Source organism: Argiope bruennichi, chromosome X2 (assembly GCF_947563725.1).
Source record: "Argiope bruennichi chromosome X2, qqArgBrue1.1, whole genome shotgun sequence".
In the NCBI taxonomy this organism is placed as follows: Eukaryota; Metazoa; Arthropoda; class Arachnida; order Araneae; family Araneidae; genus Argiope; species Argiope bruennichi.
In genome coordinates this window covers 44,427,313-44,447,225 of record NC_079163.1, presented here as the reverse complement: position 1 = coordinate 44,447,225, position 19,913 = coordinate 44,427,313, and the positions used below count along the sequence as shown (strand labels likewise).

General features: G+C 27.6%; 1 protein-coding gene across 2 annotated transcripts; it reads left to right on the top strand.

Moving 5' to 3' along the window:
- Nucleotides 1–5,319: 5,319 nt before the first annotated feature.
- On the top strand, nt 5,320–19,072 carry LOC129960914 (WD repeat, SAM and U-box domain-containing protein 1-like). 2 transcript variants are annotated; one of them, XM_056074647.1, is made up of 10 exons: nt 5,320–5,455; nt 7,494–7,797; nt 9,401–9,546; nt 9,670–9,869; nt 11,083–11,266; nt 11,360–11,393; nt 12,237–12,277; nt 15,066–15,379; nt 16,208–16,366; nt 17,610–19,069. In XM_056074647.1, the coding sequence occupies exons 2-10, from the start codon at nt 7,504–7,506 to the stop codon at nt 17,753–17,755; spliced, it is 1,518 nt and encodes a 505-aa protein (XP_055930622.1). In that variant the 5' UTR covers nt 5,320–5,455; nt 7,494–7,503; the 3' UTR covers nt 17,756–19,069. The 2 variants fall into 2 exon arrangements, with proteins under 2 accessions (XP_055930622.1, XP_055930621.1); XM_056074646.1 differs by having other exon boundaries at nt 5,326–5,468; nt 17,610–19,072.
- Nucleotides 19,073–19,913: the final 841 nt, after the last annotated feature.

Sequence of the window (19,913 nt, the reverse complement as noted above, 5' to 3'; positions counted from 1 at the left end):
AAAAGTGTTACCGTAATTTCCAATTTCATTCTTATTGAATACCGCCTTCTTCTGAAGTTCGTAGCAAATAATTAGGGAGATAAAGCGTTATCACCATTTTCAAAGAACAGAATAAAGAACGGGGGGAAGTCTCTCTACTTCTTTGGAATGCATATATATATACTAAAAGCTATCAATATATAGAGAAATATTTATTTAGAATGGTAAATATTTAAGGTGGGTTTTATAGTTGATTTACTTATTTGTTGTGTATTTTAAGTTTTTGTTAAAATACAAAATAGATTTAATACATTTTTGTCTCATAATTTTCTAATGTGACCAATTGTTCACACAAATAATGGTTCAAATTTCTCCTTTTTAAGATGTGAAAATTGAAATCCATAAAATTTATTAAGAAGGTAATATTTTATCAAAGACTTTCGAAGAATTTCATAAAGTTTATTTTTAATCATTTTAGTGGCAAGTTTTTAAAATCCTCTGAGACTGAAAGGCGTTATAAGGTTTTACATTATATATATATATATATATATAATGTAAAAACACACATATTTTTTAGGCAGTAGAGTGGCCGAAGAAGATTTTTTTTATTTTAAAACTTTGCTTTATTCCATCTGGGGAGGCATAATTTATGTACAAGAAAGAAGAGCGAAAGTGACGTCCGTTCACAAACGATACAAGAGCAGATAGATAGAGAGCGAAAAAAAAAATATTTTTCCCGGTGGTTTTATAAGATTCTGATAGGGATTTCTTTACACGTGTCGATTAAACGAATTTATTTAGCTTGACAGATTTAAATCCCTTCACTCGGAGTGTGGGAACTTGCCAATTTCAGCAGTTTTACACAGCTCGTGTAGCAGTAATTAAATAAAAAATATGAAACTAGATCAGGAAATAAGATAACATTTTAGAATTAAGTTAATACGGATTAAATTAAGATAAAATTAGGAAATTAATTAGAATTTAGAGATATCATTACATATATTATATACAGGATGATTATAATTAAAATTACGATTTCAAAAAATCGATAATTTTAAAACTACTGGTTAGAATGACTTGATATTTTAGCAGAACAATCGTGATGCAATGAAATTTTGTTTGGCGAAGGAAAAAAATAGTTCCAAAATGTGCCGATAGATAGCGCTGTCAGGGGAAAGACAAAAAGTGGATTCGTTAAATACAGGAATATTGTTAGCCAAAAGGAAACAATAGAGTTCAGGGGTTTACTAAAAATTTATTAGCGGTAAGACAAGAATGCATGTTTATAGCAACAACAGTGATAATGACAAAAAAAAAAAAAAAAAAAAAAGAGCTTTATGGAACAAACCTTACTGATGGGTGGCTAAGCCATGAGTTGTTCGATATGCCCTTCGCCTTGTTCCGCTACTAACTGGAAGCGCAAAACGGTATTCTTCGTAATTGATTGGAGGGTATCTGTACTAATACAATGGATGTGGTGTGTGATGCTTGCCTTCAAGTCTGCTAGATTCTCAATCCGCCAGCTGTAAACAACATTCTTCTGGTACCCCCAAATCCAGAAATCACACGGATTTAAGTCGGGGTACGTGGCGGCCAAGTTGTTGGAAAATAGGGGGCTTATGATCTAATTATCTTCGAAATGAGCACTCAGCAGCTGCTTCACAGGAGTAACAATGTGCGGAGGAGCGCTATCTTGCATGAATATTAAGCGATTCACACACTGATGCTGCTGAAATGCTGTTTGCCAGTAACGGTGCAGGTAACGGGATCCGCAGGTATGATCTCCTCGAAGAAAGACGAACCGACGATAAACGCTACCGTTATTCAGCACTACACAGAGACCTTTTCTGACTGAAGAGGTAATGGCTGTAGCTGAAATGGATTCTCGGTCGCCCATATCCTGCAATTTTGCGTATTTACAGAAACGTACAAATGGAAGTGGGCTTCGTCAAACCACAGAATGTTCCATGGCCATCCGTTGTCCACCTCGATCCGGGCAACAAATCGTAGTACAAATTCGTATGCAGAAGTAACAACTGCTGCATACGAATTATCTTGTACGTATAACAGCGTAAGATACTCCGTAGGACTTTACATACCGTGCTGATCGGCATATCCAGCATTCCGCCAACTCCCCGTGCACTGCTAATTCCATCATCACTTAGGCTGTTCTTGTAATGCTGTAGCCACATCTTCCACTGCCGCAACCGAAACTGGTTTCCTTCCTCTACCTTGTTTCACGTCAAATTAACCGGTCACGTTGAATTTAACAATCATTTTTCGCAGACCATTTGTGGTTATTGGACACGATTTTATGGATTTTAATGTCCGAAACTTCCTGATAGCTGTAAATACACAGTCGTCGTTTTTATGAAAAAGCTTCAAGAGCAGGGCGCGATGTCAGAGTCATGATGAAGCATTCAGGCAAAGAGCTTGTACTCTGCATTTTTGTGGCAGCTATGTTTGTGGTACACATGTCACGTATAAGCAATTCGCATATCTCCAGTCAATGTGAACCCTGATAGCGCCATCTATCGGCACATTTTGGAGCTATTTTTTCCTTCGCCAAACAAAATTTCATTGCATCACGATTGTTCTGCTAAAATATCAAGTCATTCTGACCAGTACTTTTTAAATTATCGATTTTTGAAATCGTACTTTGGAGAGTGAGAATTTCAATCTGAGAAATTTTTTTCTTCTCCAACATTTTAAGTAATTAAAAACTAAGCGAAATTTTGGTGCCTTTTGGCTATAATATTCTGGCAATTTCATGGCTATTTGGCTATTTCATGGCTACTTTTGGCTATTTCATGCAATAATATTTTTGAATATTATTGCATGAAAATAATTTTAAGCAAATTTAAATTTTTAAAAAACAATTATGTTTTCAATATAAACGATTACACGATTTTTTCCGAACTATAATATTATTTATAATATTATAGTTCGGAACTACAGTAATTATATTAATATGATTCGTAGTACTATTTTCATTACTAATCAAATCTATTTCATCGTCAATCAAATCTTTAAGACGTACTTTTTTTTCGTGTGCCCTTCTACATTTCTCAGCTGACTTACAGAACTTTACACAAAACTATGAAAATTAGTGCATGATTTTATAGATCATGGATTTCAGATTTTCCCCCCTCTCTCTGTTTAATTTAAGCAAAACATCATTTTTATTTCAAGATTTAATTTATCATGTGAGCATATTATGTGCACATAAATTATTCCAGAATTTTTCATTTATTTTAAAATTTTCTGGTTGAAATATTTCTGAAAAATTTCTCTGGTTGAAAAAGATATTATATATTTCAGATATGCATTTATTTCCTCGCGTACTTGATCTTTTTCTACATTTTTTTACAACTTATGAGTATTATACTTTCTTCCTTGCGCATATTTCTAAAGCACGTAACAATTTATATTTTTGAATTGTGATATATAAATCATATTAGTTCAAATATCTTATACATATAATAATTATTATTATTGTGATTTAGTTCCAGTATTAGTTTTTGCTCTACCCGACATAACATTTCAGAAAAAATAACAATAAATAAATATAAATACCTATTTTTAAAAAATAGCAGCGTAGAACTTAATTTTAGTATTTGCTTTGGACGCTATTTTATAAGAATACGTTTTTGATTATTGTTTCTGCTTAGCTCCTTACAATCATAAGTAATAAACAATGTGAAATCCTTGGTTTTACATGGGGCCTTTAGAAAATTAAATTCATCACTATCATAAAAATACCTCATTTTTGATATGCTTAGTCACTTTTTATATTATTGTTAAATAATGCCAATGAATCTCATAATTTAAAAGAAAAAAAAAGGAAATTATTTAGCCTTTATTTGCATTTTCAATAAATTAATCTTTTCATTACTGCAAATATCTGCATCACTCTGGGGAGGAGGCAAATACCATAGATCCTGGAATTTTACCCATCCTACCATCCAATAATGTATGCTAATACTTATACTATATCAAACCATTTATTTTGCTGCAATTAATTTGTCCTAATTTTAGAAAACCATTGTCACATTTAATTATAATATCTACAGAATCTGTGCTGCATTTTAAATTCTATGTGAAGTTGCGCAATTGCTGTTTTTCCTATAAATAGATAAATTTCAATTTCATGGGATCATGGGATCTGAATACGAGCAGAATTATTTTTTTTATAAGATGTCTATAATAGACTAAGGTTTAGGGATGACGAATATTTTAAGAGCGGTTATTACGTAACCAATATCAAAAAGCCACAAACACAAGTGATCAATACTTTTCAAAGAGGGGTGTGATTCAAATCCTTGATACGATCTTACTGGTGATATTTCGATTACAGGTTTTGGATCAAGATAAAAAGTAACAATCGATACGATATCACTGAAATTTGCCTGAGTGGTGACTTCACTGGAAAGTAACAATCGATACGATCTGTCCAATGGAAGCTCTCGAAAGAAATCTGTGATTGGATTGAAAAGTGAACGGACCGGTTATTGGAATTATCGTATCGTATCATTGAATTGCATATCACTGAAATTTATCGGAGCGGCGATTTCACCGGAAAGTGCGAGGCTTCACTGGAAAGTGCGAAGTCACCGCTCCACTTTACGGGAGTGACCGATATTCGTATTTGATGATGCACTATTCCATACAGATCATTTTTAATTGCCCGTGACATGATTGACTTTGATTACATGTATTCTGTTTACTGCTGGCGCCATCTATTGGTAGAATATAGGACTAAAGTAAACATTTTAAAGAAATTGCATATATTTTTAACTCACCTTTTCCAGAAAATAGTTCACTCTAATAAATAAATTAAATAAATAAATAGTTTTGAGAAAAAAAAATTTAAGAAGTAAGCTGAAACACATAAATTAATTCAATCACACGTTACTTAAATTTGTAAATTATGTATTAATTACAATTAATAAATTTTATATTTAATATTAAGTAATAATTTTTAATTAATAATATGATTGAAATAACAGATATTTGGAACGCATATTTAAAAATAACAATAGCAATATTATTTGTTATTCAAAAAATCGTGGATTATGCATCTCTATTAAGGTTGGAATCGTTACTCAAATTTTCGTCACTTCTCAGTAAAATTGAATATAAAATCGTACCAAAAATTTATAGAATACTTGATTGATAAATACAAAAAAATGTCAAGGAAAAAAAAATAGGCAAATAAAAATTTTCATGTCCTCATTTGGTGACACAGTTTTAAAAAACTTCTAGTGCGATTAATTAATTCAGAAGCCGGACAACGCCGTTACTTCCTTGGCAACCGTAACCGCAAGTTTTTGTTTGTTTATTTGCTATCAGCTGGTAAATTCGATTTCAGAAAATATTGTTGTGGTAACGATATATGCTAAGCAAGATGATTAATAGATATTTTTGCGTCTGTTTTGAAATTGATCGCATATAGGAGTTGGGTTTTCTATGCTGAGTAAGGATGGCTAGTAAATATGTAGCTTTATTTTTTTTAATTGGAAAAATCTATATCTTATGTAATATTTATTTTCTATTTAAAGAGTGTTAATTTATTAGAATTGCTTATAATCTTTATTTCTCGAATATAAGAGAGTTTATTTGTCAATTCTCAAATTTTTTGAGTTATATAATCTTACTAAAACAATTGGTAAAGCTTGCATTTGTGTGTCTTAGAAAGATAGTTTTAGTGAGAATTCTTCTGTGCAAATTAATTTTTCTCGTAAGCATTTATGAAATAGGGCATAAATTAGGCATTTTAAATGATTATGACATTTTTTATTAATATTTTATCACTTTTTTAATGTAGATTTTATAAGGATGATTCTAAGTATAATATATTTTTGTTTTTTAAACTTTTCTACAATATAACTGAACTTAAAAGAAAGAAGAAAGAATTTTATATTTGCACTCTGTTGTATTGTTCAAGAATAAAAAAATTAGAAGATATATTTCTTGAAATTTTATGAAGTTAATTAATAACTTCAAAGTTCTTCTTATCAACTACCATGTAAAAAATTTGAATGATATGAACATAAAACCATTCAGTTCTACAGTTTTTAAACTTAAATGGAAATTTGGTTATTTAATTTTGATGAAACTATAGATTCCTTTGGTTGCACAAAATTCTAACACTAACAAATATTGAAATTATCCTCTGTATCATTTGAAAAATTGTTTTATGACATTCGTTAAATAAAATTTACTTAATATTATTTATATCCACCACTACAGTTGTCTGTTCAATCTAAACAGCAACAAAGTTAAATAAAATAACAATCATAATTTTGAATTGACACGATTAAAATTTTATTTTAAAAAATGTACATAAGCAAAGTATTTCTAAATTTTCTACTGTTTTTTCTAAATGATTAGTAACTATTTTGGCATTATTAATTGTGTTTAAATTGTTCTGCTTGTCCATTTATCCTAAATTTAAATGTACATATGCTTCCTTGTTTAAAAAAAAATTGTTGCTTTTTTTTGGGAGGGGGGGGAGGGCTAAAGAAGTAAAAAAAAAAAAAAAATGATACCTATAAGTTGGTATTTCTTGTAACAATATGCATTTTCTGTTGGTCACTGCGCCAGAATTTTCTTCATTTCATACTTTTCAAAAATTCACTTTTTGGCACTATATTAATGAATTTTAAAAACTTCTTTAATCCATTCTATGAGTCTACTATACAGGTATACCAGCCAATCATATTACAATTACCTGGAATCTTAGTGGTTGATTTGTTATGGCATCTAAGAATATTTTAATGTAAATGAGATTTTTTAATTATTATTTTTAATCATATGTAGAGGTAATGGTAGCATTAATTAATAATGAGACAAATTCATTATAATCTTAGTTGAATAAATGAAATTATTTATAAAAATTATAAATTATTATGGTTAAATTTTATATAATAAAATTATTATTACTGATTTATTAATGTTAATGAATTATTTATAAATTAAGTTATTGTATGGTTGAAATTATTATAAAAAAATTATTAATCATTGAATTATTATTATTATTAATTAAATGAATTATTACTACTGGTATTAAATTCATATTGTGTAAATTTAATGCCAGCAGAACATTTTTTTGAGAATTTCTACTTGCATTTTAAGTAAATTTGCATTTCTTTAAATATATTTTTCTTTAAATTTATTTATACACTTTTTCTTTAAATATACTTAATATATATATTTTTAAAATATATTTTAAAGCACATTCTTACCAAAACATACACTTGTACACAATGAGATTGCTGAAATATAATCTATATTTTTGCTTTTTAGTAACAATTACTTTATATTAATGCTAATAATTTTTAATAAATTTGAAGATAAAAATTTGCATTTTCCTTCTGTTTAACAGGCTTATTTTTTGTTTTTTATTGCTTTTATAAAAGATGAAATGGATTATAAGAATGAAATAACATGTTAGATATTTTAAAATATAATTTCATAAAATATTTTAAGGATTTTAATCACTCAAAAATTAGGTTTGTAGCAATGAGTACTGCTGAAATTATTCAAGTATTAGAAGGCCATTCCAGTGATGTGATGGGATGTGACTTTTTTGATGACTGTCTGGCTACCTGTTCAAGTGACAAAAGTGTTCGACTGTGGTTCCTGGAATCTGAAGAAGCTGAAAATGACCAGAAAAGAAAATTTCATTTCCATGAAGCTAAATTTTCTCCCCTGATAGGTCATACATATGGTGTGAATTGTGTTCGTTTCTCTCCATTTGGTACTCTCTTAGCATCTTGTTCAACTGATGGTAGAGTAATTTTCTGGAATGTTCAGGTTTGTGACTGATGCATCTATGAATTTTAATATTAAAAAAAATTATTTTGAAGTTTGTTTGGGAAGTTTTAAGCTTTTGAAATAAAATTATATTTGAATTCCCAAGTTCAATTGTGAAATGTGAAATAGCCTAATATTTTGTTAATGCATAATTTAGTTAATTTTACATGGTTGATTTAAGCTGATGGTTCATTATGCATGAGCTTAGTTTGCAGATTATCAAATGTAATACTTTTTTTTATGCAGAACTTGATTTCAAAAACTTAATGAAATTGCTATATATTGAATAGATTGTGACCCAATGTATTTCTCCATTGTGATCCTTAAAGGTTTCTATATATATTAATCTTTATACTTTTTTTTAAACTGAGAAACCATTTTATAGCTACAGCCTACTTAAGAATCTAGTCTTTTCCTCAAAATTTTCCCACTGTACAAGGATAGAATGCTAAATTTGTCTAACAGATTATTTCAGAAATAAATAAATAATGTATGATTTTTAAGACAAAAACAAATTAGTTCAATTTTTAAACTGTGCAAAAATAAGAATGCTCAGAGCTATCTGACAACCAAAAAAGAATGAAAAAAAGCTTATTTACTATGATATACTTTAGCTTTCCATTTTTAATTTATTCATATGATAAATTGTTTTTAATTAAAAGCAATAATGTAATACTTTATTTCTGATCCATTCATTATTACATGCCTTATCATAACTCTAAATAATATGTAACAACTAAAAGATAGTATGAAAGCTGTTGACTTTTTATAATTTACATTAGAAATTATGCTTACAAAAATAACTGATAGTTAAATGGAAAATGAAAAGGTTAGATATTTGGGGGAAGTATATTTAAGCATTGCAAGCTACCCAAATAATTTGTGCTCTGACCATATATCTCACTGAGTTAGGAGTTTTACTTATGTATGTCTGCTTTAATTTTATATATCTCTTTTTATTAAGAGCTATCTCTTTTATCAAATGCTTTTAATATTAAAAGATTGGGCTTTTATTTTTATTATGTCTTCTGTATATTTTAGTTTTTAATAGCGCTTGAAATTTTTTAGCTCGGCCCTTTTCTTATATAATATTTTTTTGTTCTTTGTTTCTTTATTGAAAAGTACAATACATTTTTATGGAGCATAAATGTTCCATCTTCAGAAGAGTTGAGCAAATTCCTTTCCCTCTTGTTTATGTTTAGATAATAAATCTGAAATATTTAGTATTCAATTAAAGTTCTTTTATATGCCTGCATGAAAATTTTTTTCAAGATTTATAACTTTTTTTTTTTTTTTTACTTCTATTTACTTTTTCATTATGGTATTGAACCAGTGACTCATTGAATTAATAGCTTTTATTTTATACTATTTAAAGTTAATGTCATACTATGAAAATACAATATTCCACTTGTTGGAGTTATATTTTTTATTGTAGTTGAAAGAAATTTTAAATATTAGAAGATATATTTTTGTCTATAGTTATTGATAATTATATCAATGTAAAAAAATTCAAAATAAAAATTAAATATCTCTATAATTTACATTTTTAATGACTGTGTGTGTCCTAAAATATTCATTTTTCTTCTCTTATTATTTTAAAAAGGATGGACAAAAGTTGGATGAAATACAACATCTTGAAGGTCCGCCTGTTCGTGTCTGCTCCTTCTCATCCACTTCTGCTATGTTTGCAACTGGTGGGGATGATGAAAAGGTAGTATTGTGGGATATTACTACAAAATCAGTCATTAGGTAATCAACATCATCAGAAGTATTTTTTCTTTTAATTTGATTCAATCAAAGTTCAGATAAGTTCTGGGATTTAAAGCAATAATTTTGTTGCAATTTGTCTGATGTTCCAATTCATATTTGTAGAATATTAGAAGCTCATGAAGCAATGATATCAGCTATAACTTTTACTCCTGATGGTGCTTTTCTGTTATCGTGCTCTACTGCTGGTGATATTATGCTGTGGGATGCTCGGTATGGCCATGGGAAATATTTATGTTCTATCACAAATGCTCATGATCTTGGCATTCTCGGTTGTGATTCTAGCCCCCAATATGAAGCTGTCTGTGAGTATGTTGAATATTATTTGAGCATAGCTAGATTTCTGAAAAATTTATAAATGTTAGATGGTATTGAAGTTGATTTCAGTATATTTTAGAAATAAAATTGTCCTTCTAATGGAAGTTTGATATCTTTTGTATTATAAAATAAAGTTTAACTTATTAATATTTAATGTTATCCCTCGTTTACACTTTTCAAAAATTCCAAAGGAATAGCTGCATAAATCTTGGGGAACCACTTATATTAATTATTCTTTAACTAAATCTGAAGAAACCAACAAATTAAATGTAAACAACGAGGAGATTTTAAAGACAGAATTGAAAATAGATGCAAAGTAATATTGTGGATGTTTTTAAATTTTTCCTTTACTAGCAATTAGAATAGTAATTTTAATTATTTGATGAAAATCAAGAAGCAATTGTATCAAAAGAAACGGATATTTACGGATTTTAAACATGTATTTATGTTTTTTAATTGTTTATTTCTCATTTGGCATTCTTTGCATTTTTCTTTTTTATTCTGCTTCAATGTTTTCCTTTCTTTTTGCTTTTATTATATATTTAATTTTGATTTCAATTTATAGGTTACTTTTATATGTAAATTATGACATATATAATATTCTTCTTTTTTTCATCCACTTTGGTACATTTTATAAGCAACAAAATCTTATCCAATAATCAACCTAATTAACTAACATCATATACAACTGAAATATGCAATTTGTATTCTGAAGGACAGCCATATTTTATATCTAAATGTGATCAAATATTAACTGTATTTCTTGACTTCTATTAATTTTATGATTTCTTAATTTCTGCTGAAATGTATATAGTCTGAACAACAATTTGTATGTTTTTTTTTTTGTTTTTTGTTTTTTTTTTGAGTTGCAGTGTAGCCTGAATGATAGCAATAATTAAAGAAAATTCAAGTGTTATCTGAGAGGAAGACATTTTGCATTTTTCATAATATTTAGTGCTTATTTGGCTTCCCCCCCCCCAACCAATTAAAATACATGATTTATAAAAGTATTAATTTTCAATCAGATCTTCCATGTGATTCACAAAATAAAAATTTATTACTAAGTTATAGGTTATGATATAATTCACTAAATATCAGTGATTTGTATATACTATATCTATCAAGTTTAATGTTCTATTTTCCTATGATAAATTGATTGAGGTATTTCCAGAAAGTGAAATGCTTATGAAATCATTTCAGCTGAAAATGGCTTCCTTACTGGAAATTATACTATAGCAACATGTGGCAATGACGATTTTGTGAACATTTGGTCTGTAGAAGCTAGTGCAACTAAAAGAATTTCTCTTATTATAAAATTAGAAGGACATACTGGAAATGTTAATGCTTGCCGATTTTCTTACGATGGATCAATTTTAGCTTCAACGTAAGGAAATGTGTACATTATTTTTGTTTTGCATTTTTCCTAACTGAAATTCTCAAGAAAATGATTTTTTTTTTTTTATTTTTTCCATTACAGAGGTGGGGACAGAGTTGTTTTCCTATGGAACCCGGTAAATATCTTTACTTATATATATATATATATATCTGTATTGAGCATTATTCCTCTTTCTCCTCCTGTTTCATTAAATGAGTAAACTTTTCCAATACTGTAGGAGAAAAGCAGAGATACTTTATAAATGTAGCACTGTGCTTGATAGAAGATAAATATGGATTAACTAAATTTATATTTAGTTTTGGGAGTGCATTTAAAAGAGTTTTATAGATATAATTGTTTTATTCATTGATTCTATAGTTTTTATTTTGAACACAAAACTGTGAAAGATTTTATCATATGCCAATGATTTTTCCTTCTTTCTTTTTACATTCGTATCACTAACTGCAGTTGAATTATGCTCAGATACCTTTTTATAGCTCCATTGCCTTATTTGGTCAGTTACTTAATTTGGTCAGTACTTTTCTGTGATCCGTTTTCTAAAGTTGGCATTTTGCTTACAATTATTTGTAAACGTGTGAATATAAGCATGAAATTGAAACAGAAGTTTAATTAATAAATGTAGCAGCAAAGTGAATACTATACTTTCAAATACTATCAATAAACATCAAAGAAACTAAATTTTATGTTAATATCTCTGATCATTTAAATATTTATTTTAAAAACTAAACATTTTTTTTTTCAATTTTATAAAAATTATGTCTTTTTTATACTGTTATTATTTTCGTGTGTATTATTTTAAATTTTTTTTTCTATCATTCTTCTGCTAACATTTGATGAAGTTATTATTGTCATATATTTTAAAAGACTAGATAACTTATTTACAAATTTTGAAACAAAATTAAAATACTAATATATGCTTTAATCTTTCTAATGAATTTTCACTTGATTTGTTAAACAGAAAACTGGAGAAGCACTGCAGAAGTTAGAAGGACACAACAGGTAATGTATATTTGAAACTACTTTTCATTTCTGTTATTCCATTTTCAGTAAAATTTTTTCTAGTTTTCATCCAACCTTTTTAAAATGATGATATTATATATAATAATACCACATATATGCTGTTTTTATTGATTTAAACTTTTGTATGCAATGATGTTAATATATTTCACTATTTTAACTTTCCTGTTAACATTTCCTCTTAATTGGCTTGCTCCCAATGAATGTGCATAATCCTTGAAATTTAATTACTAGATGCTTATGGCTATTTTGAGTTTAAAAGATACTTTAAACTCAATATAAAGGTTCCCTACTTTCCAAATTATTTTTAGAAACATAAATTATAGATTATTAGTGAATTATTTTTGGAATAATTTGCACGTCTCATTATTCATTGATATTTTCTTTTGAAATATGTATTTGACACATTGTAAGGAACCCAATATCTGCTTTTTTGCTGATAAATCTCCAGTAGAAGGGACCTTTGTAAAATATATGCCACTATACTGTTGCATCTGTTTTTTACACATGATTTTCTTTTATTCTGCCATCCTTCATAATTTTTCTAATTTATTCATGCTGGAGCTATTCATTTTTATAACAGATCAAATTTATTAACAAAATATTACAGTTAGCTATTCACAATTTTAATTTTCCATTTATTTAACATTTGAGATGAAGTGAAAGCTTACAAAGTTATTCACTAAAGTATTCTAATTAAAGATTCATATTAAATTGATAATGATGTAATATTTTTCTCAATATGTCTGTAAACAGCCAACATTCTTTGCATACATATTTCAAAATAATGTTTATTAATTTCTTACAAAAGAAATCGGTGAAAAAAAAGACTTCAATGATGACAATCCAATAATATTTCATAATATAATATTTTAATTTAATTGTAAATTAATTTATGTCCGGGTTATTTACTATTTTAAAAACTGAACTTAGAAAATAGGATAATTGTTGATATTAAAATCCTTGGCTAAAATGAGATGGAAAAACATAATTAAAAAACCACAATCAGATTTATAGACGGAAGCAATTCATTCTATTTATTTTACTCCTGATTGATAAAATATGCACTCAAACATTGATATTGATGTTTTCAAATTTTCAATGAATCCCTTCATTGAAGTAGGCATTTGCATTTTTTTTTTTTTTCATATATTATCTTCAATTTAGGTAATTTTTACAATGATGATTTCTGAAATTTTATGCCTAAACCTGTAAAACACCATATCATTACAGAAATACGAAAATCTAGATCAGTGCTTGCATATTCCAAAAGTTCTTTTTACTTCCTGTTATACGAAATTTACAAAGAGAGAATATTTTAATCGTCAAAGAATTCGAATTTGGAGTTTTGACGAATCTCCAGGTTTTGCCGAAAAACGCCTTTCTGGAAGTTTGTTTGTCTGTCTATGAAAAACTCGAAATGTCTATAAAAACTCAAAAATGCTTTAAACTAGGCGGATGAAACTTGTTATATGGTCCTTATACCAAATTTACAGATTTCTATCGAATCTTGAACTTAATCCATTCAGAGAAAGTCTGTTTGTCCGGCTGTCCAAATGCAAGCGAACACGATAATAATACTAAACGAAAAGAGCCAAATGGGTAACATTTGATACACCGCTTTAACATCTAAAGCGTAGATCTTTATCAAATTTGGGACCATATCTGTCAAGAAATTACCTTTTATTGGTTTGTAATTTTGCATGCATTAAATGCGATAACCTAAAAACACAATGAATGAAATTTGTTATGTGTTGTGATTCCAATTGTAGTTCTGTCTCAAATTTTGCCTTCTGTCGGTCATGCAAAAAGGCGTCCAAATTAAATATTAAGTTTTCTGGTTCTTGTTCACCATTGGCATACTGTCAAGTATACACAAGTACGATTTTCTTTATTGTTCTTTGAAACACACAACAGTTATGTGTAGGACTCTGATATTAAAATATTGAGAACTCATGGTGTTAATACCTTTATAAGACATTATGCGAGGAAGATTCGTTCGATCACTTCCGCAGATTTAATCTGAAATCTTATTTTAAAAAATAGTACGATTCAGATTTTTGTGTATCATGACACATGGATTCAATTTTTCTTTTTCTCTTTCATTCCACTAAACCATATATAAATGCATGCAGTGTACTTCCTTACAGCAAATGAAAAACGTTGTTATTTGTTGATCTATTGAGCTATGAAGTTTTAGTTTACATTTTCCTTAGTGTTCCTAAAAAAACACTGAGCAAATCGCTCGTAAACATCTTTGGATTTTGAGTTGCAATACAATATAGTTGCAAATGAGTTTCAAATTATTGTTGATTTTTAGCAGAAATTAAATACAAATTTTGACAATAACAATTATTAATTGTTTTGTCTTTGAAAGCGGATCTGATTAGGCAAGACTTACTGTAGAACATTTTAAGAACAGAAATAAATGTTTTGGAATATGTGCGCCAGTAGTAAAAAATCCACTAATGTGACTAATATTTTAGACCGACAATTCCATTTAAGTTTTATTTTTTACTTCCTTCTTGATAAAAAAAGGGGGTTCTCTAAATAAAGTAGCTTAGACTGTCATCAGACAAACAGCAATGTTTTTTTTTATATATATAGTTCTGTATAATATACTTTTATCTTCAGAGTCTTTTAAGTTAAAAATTAATGATATTTAGATTTGAAAAAAGTTTTGATATAGTAATATACCAAATAAAGTTTTTATAAACATTATTATATGTGTTTACATTTTTTTTTTCAATGTACTATGCATATATTATAGGTATGTCACTTGCTGTGCTTTCTCTAATGGATCGCTTTTAGCTACTGGATCAAATGATAAAACTGTTGTGTTGTGGACTTTAAACAGAGAAAACATTTTTAATTCTTTGGATAATCCTTCCTCTATTAAAGAAAAGGGTATCTTATGCTCCCCTCCCAAGAGGAGCTTTTTATTGTGGACTGTTGAAGATGTCATAAATTGGTTGAAATCTTTGAAACTAGAAGAATATATTGAAATCTTCTCTGGAAATTCAATTGATGGGAAAGAACTTATGTATTTAAATCATGAAAATCTTTCGAGTATTTTGAAAATTGGTAAGTTTCTAAATAGTTTTATGTGATTTGATCGCTATAAAATTTATGGTTTGTATTTTTGTTATTGTAATAATTTTTCCTTTGTAAAGTACAGTTAAAACATGTCGCTAAATTCCTTCTCTTTCTTTCCTTCCTTCTTCCTCTTCTTCTTTTTTTTTTTTTAATCAATAAATAATGAACTTTAATGCTTACCAGAAAATATGTTTATCAACAATTGCAAATAATAAAACTGCACTGATAAATTACAAGCACTCTTTTTAAACTACTTTGATGTGCTTAGATATTATTTAAAAATAATAATTGATATGTTTATGCATCTAAAAATGATGAATGCCTTGTAGATGATTTTCCATCTTAAAAACTAAAAATATTGATGATTTTCTAAAATTCCATTTCTTTTGCAAAGAATTCATTTTATATGACTGATAATTTTTCTCTGTAAACTGATAAAATGTTGGTTCGTAATATTATATCTTGTGTTTTTTGATAAATGTTTACAGATGCCGATGTTTAAGTCGTTTTTAAGGGGGGGGGGGTTGTTTGTTTGATTTTTATTTTGGCATTCTTTTTAAAACTAAAAATCTGTATGATATAGTTGTTTTTCGTATATTATGTTCTTTCATTTTTAAATATAAAATTTCTTAGGGAAATGTGTAGATTTTAAGTTGTAATTTATTTTAGAATTTCAAAATTAATCCTTTCTGAATGGACATGTATTGTTTATTACTGTAAAATTATTGTGATTTAAATATAATTGTACTGAATCTCATAATTTTTACTAATTCATTATTCTTTAAAATTGCAAATTTTTTAAAAATCTTTTAACAGATAGTTTGGGACAAAGGAACAAAATTCTTCGTGCGATTCAATACTTGAAGAATCCTTTATGGCAACATGCTGTATCTGACATAGAAGATGAAATGGTGCTTAATGAATTTTGTTGTCCAATTACACATGAGGTCATGAGGGATCCAGTTGTGGCTGCAGGTACTTGAATTATTTCAATTAATTATTTTTGCTAAATTATTATTATAATCCTTTATTGTGGTTTTTAAGAATTTATTCATTTTTAACTGCCTTTTATCTTTTCATTTAATGGATAAATACAGTTCTAACCATTAAATAATCTGCCTTTAAAATTTTTAGCATTAAATATTAAATAAAGGTTTATATTTTACAATCGTTTTTATTATGTTAGAGATTTTAAATTAGTAATATTTTGTGTTTAATATTGTATATTTGCTTATTAAAAGTAATGAGATTTCCATTCTTTAAATCGTGAAATAATTTTGCGAAATATGAACTCCTAGTTGCCATCACCATTAGTGGATACAAATAAAATTTTAGATAAATGTATTTCAAAATATGCGGTCGAATTAAAAGAAAAAAATAAAAGCTGTAACGTTTACTCTTACAGCTACAAAGTTTCGACAAATTTGAATGGCATCATCCATTTTCATGTATTGTTGATTTATCTGTGCTTTGAAAAGCCGTAAAGGACATTCAAACAATGTCATGAGTAATAACCATAATCCTAAGACACTGACAAAAAAATATGGAAGCAATCAATAATAATACAGAAACACCGCATACTGATGAATGGACATGAAATCTACCAACTGTATCTGATTTTTAAATCGCTTTTAGATCTAAGGATTAAGTAGTTCCCTTGCCACAATTTTTGCATCTTTCTTGTCCACACTCTTCGTTATTCAAAGTATAATCATTTGTGTAGGTAAATATGTGGAACATTTGTAAAGTTAATTAGAATATTTTGTTTTGGTGCCTTTCTCTGACCATACTGATTATTTTTGCATATTTTTGCTTGTATCTTACACTATATTTTTCGTCCTATAAATACTAATTTGTTACAATACTTGTTATGATTTTTTTTTCTCTAAGAAATCAGTAAGTACTTCATAAAAGTGAATGTTTGCATTTGAAATTTTAGTGGTTATGTAGATACAATCATGATGCTTCACTATTATCATAACTGTGGAACCTTGTTTTTGTTTTCTCTCCCTCAAGTGCATTTATTAATTGTTGTGATTTATGGAACTCGTTTACTGAAAAAGTATTTTATCACTACTGTTTGTATCATTTACTTGATACCAAATTTTTGCTAAAATCATTTAAGAGCTTTTTAAGACTCCTATTTTTATCCAGTGAAGCTTTATAAAATCTAAATGCTTAAATATTCTTTTGGACAGTTACATTTTTTTTTTTATAGATGGTTATAGTTATGAAAAACAGGCAATTGAAGAGTGGCTTGAAAATGGAAAAGAAACTAGTCCTATGACAAATGAAATTCTTGCTCATAAAATTCTTACTCCAAATCATATACTTCTTCAGTTAATTCAAAAATATAAGACGTAGATAATGTATATATTTGTGCACTGACTGTAAAATTTCATTAAATTATTTTGATATATTTTTGTTTAGCATTCGCCGATAAAAAAATATTTTATCGTGTATTTGAAGTATTGACTCCATGTTATTTGTTTTAACAAGTTGTTTTTTCAAATAGTTTGGTGAGACATTTGCTTTTTTCAGATTATAAAACCAATCATGGCGCATATTATATGTTTTAAAATATGATATAACTGTTCTTTTGACTTCATATAAATTGTGTTTAATTATAAAAGTGTTTCGAGTTATTAAGAAATTTTGAAGACTTTTCTTTATTTAAAAATATGAATTTTAATTATATAAAAGTAAAATGTACTATCTAGTTCTAATGGATTCTTATTGCATTCCCAAAAAAATTGATGCAATTAGGAATTTTCACTTTAAAACAGAACAATTAGATAAAACAGATAAAATTTAATGAAAGAGATGGTATTTACAAAATGTATTATTTGCAAGTTTACTATATATGTTTGGTTCTTTTCAGTACATTGGTAATAGGCACAATTTTACCATACAATAAAATAATAAATTTCAATATTTAACCATAATAAATATTCAAACCCAAAACTCTTATTATAAGTGTCACATATGACTATTATACACAGGAGCTTTTTATAACTGAATTTGATTCCAGGGCAATTTTTCCTCTAAATATACCATTAAATTATCTAATTTCTGTAAAATTATATTTCTGATTCTTTGGTGGCATGATATCTGAAAATGTGCTGAACTTACTATGAGAAGTTCTACTATAAATTGTGCTGTAGCTTCAGCTAAAAATGTGTACTCTGTTAAGATTATTCAGAATATTTTGTATTTTCTCGTATCTTCTAAATTGTTTGTATAGAATGTGTAATGTACATACATATCAATTTTTGCTCTTCATCATCATCTAACATCTAAATGTTATATTTTTTATATGAGCTAATTAACTTGTCTTAAATGTTCTGTATGTTGTTTCTTTGTAATTTTGTTACTCTGAAAAATGGGCCAAACTCAAACGGTATTTATTGCATTTTTTTAATTCACTTCTTGTCTACAGAATATCATTTCATATGGAACTTATTAGTACACTGCAGCTTTGGTTTTTGTTCTTTTATCTTTCTAATATATATTTTCAAAGATTACATCTGAAGTTCTTACTAGCGGCTTGAATTTATAATTTATTAATTGCATCTAAATGTTATATTTTTTATATGTGCTAACTATATTTGAAAATTAGGAGCATAAATGTGAGTTTAATGAAAAATGTGTTGAAATTCTATCTGATGTTGTGTTTTATTGTATTTTATTCTATTATTATCATTATTTTATTATTATTTATTGTTTATTTTCACTTTTTGTATTATAAATTCTTAACTAATGTTGTTATTTTACAATAAAAATACCAACGAATTAAATTAATGTCCGCTTTGTTTCTTTCTTTTAAACTTAGTGGTGAGTGAAATCTAAATTTTGCAGCTCCACTTGGTGCCTGGGTAACTAATACCTTTTTCCATTTCAGTCTCTCTCTCTCTTTCCCCCACTCCAAGCTGTTTTTGTTATTTTGCGGGGGGGGGGCATTCACTTTCTCGTTCAGTATTTTTTTTTTTTTTTTGTTAGTTAATTTTCTCTTTAGAAAAAAGATATTTCGATAAATTTCTATAGTGCAATTCTGACAACTGCAATGAAAAATTTTGGGTTGCTTCAAGGTAAAGCTTTATTTTTAAAAATTCTATTTTAATTTCTCTTTTATTTTAATGCAGACGTTTTAAAAAGGAATTTGTATAATGTAAATCGTTACTATATTAAAAACATTGTACTGAAAAGTATTTTAATTTCCCACAACGCCGTATATATCAGCTAATGCAAGATAAAACTGGATATTAAAGCTAACTGTTAAGTTCTATTGTCAAAGAAAAATTTGAATTACTTTCCGTGAGATAAAATTCTTCGTTATTTGAGGAAATTTCAAAAAACTTTATACTGCTTGAGGTATCACAAACACAATCTTGCTGAAAAATGAGAGTAAAGCATTAAATACTGTTTTCAAAATATTTTAAATATTTTGCACACGTGTTGTTTTCTGTGAATTACAATAACCGTTGATGCTACAAACGAATATATAATTTTATGAAAAGAACAT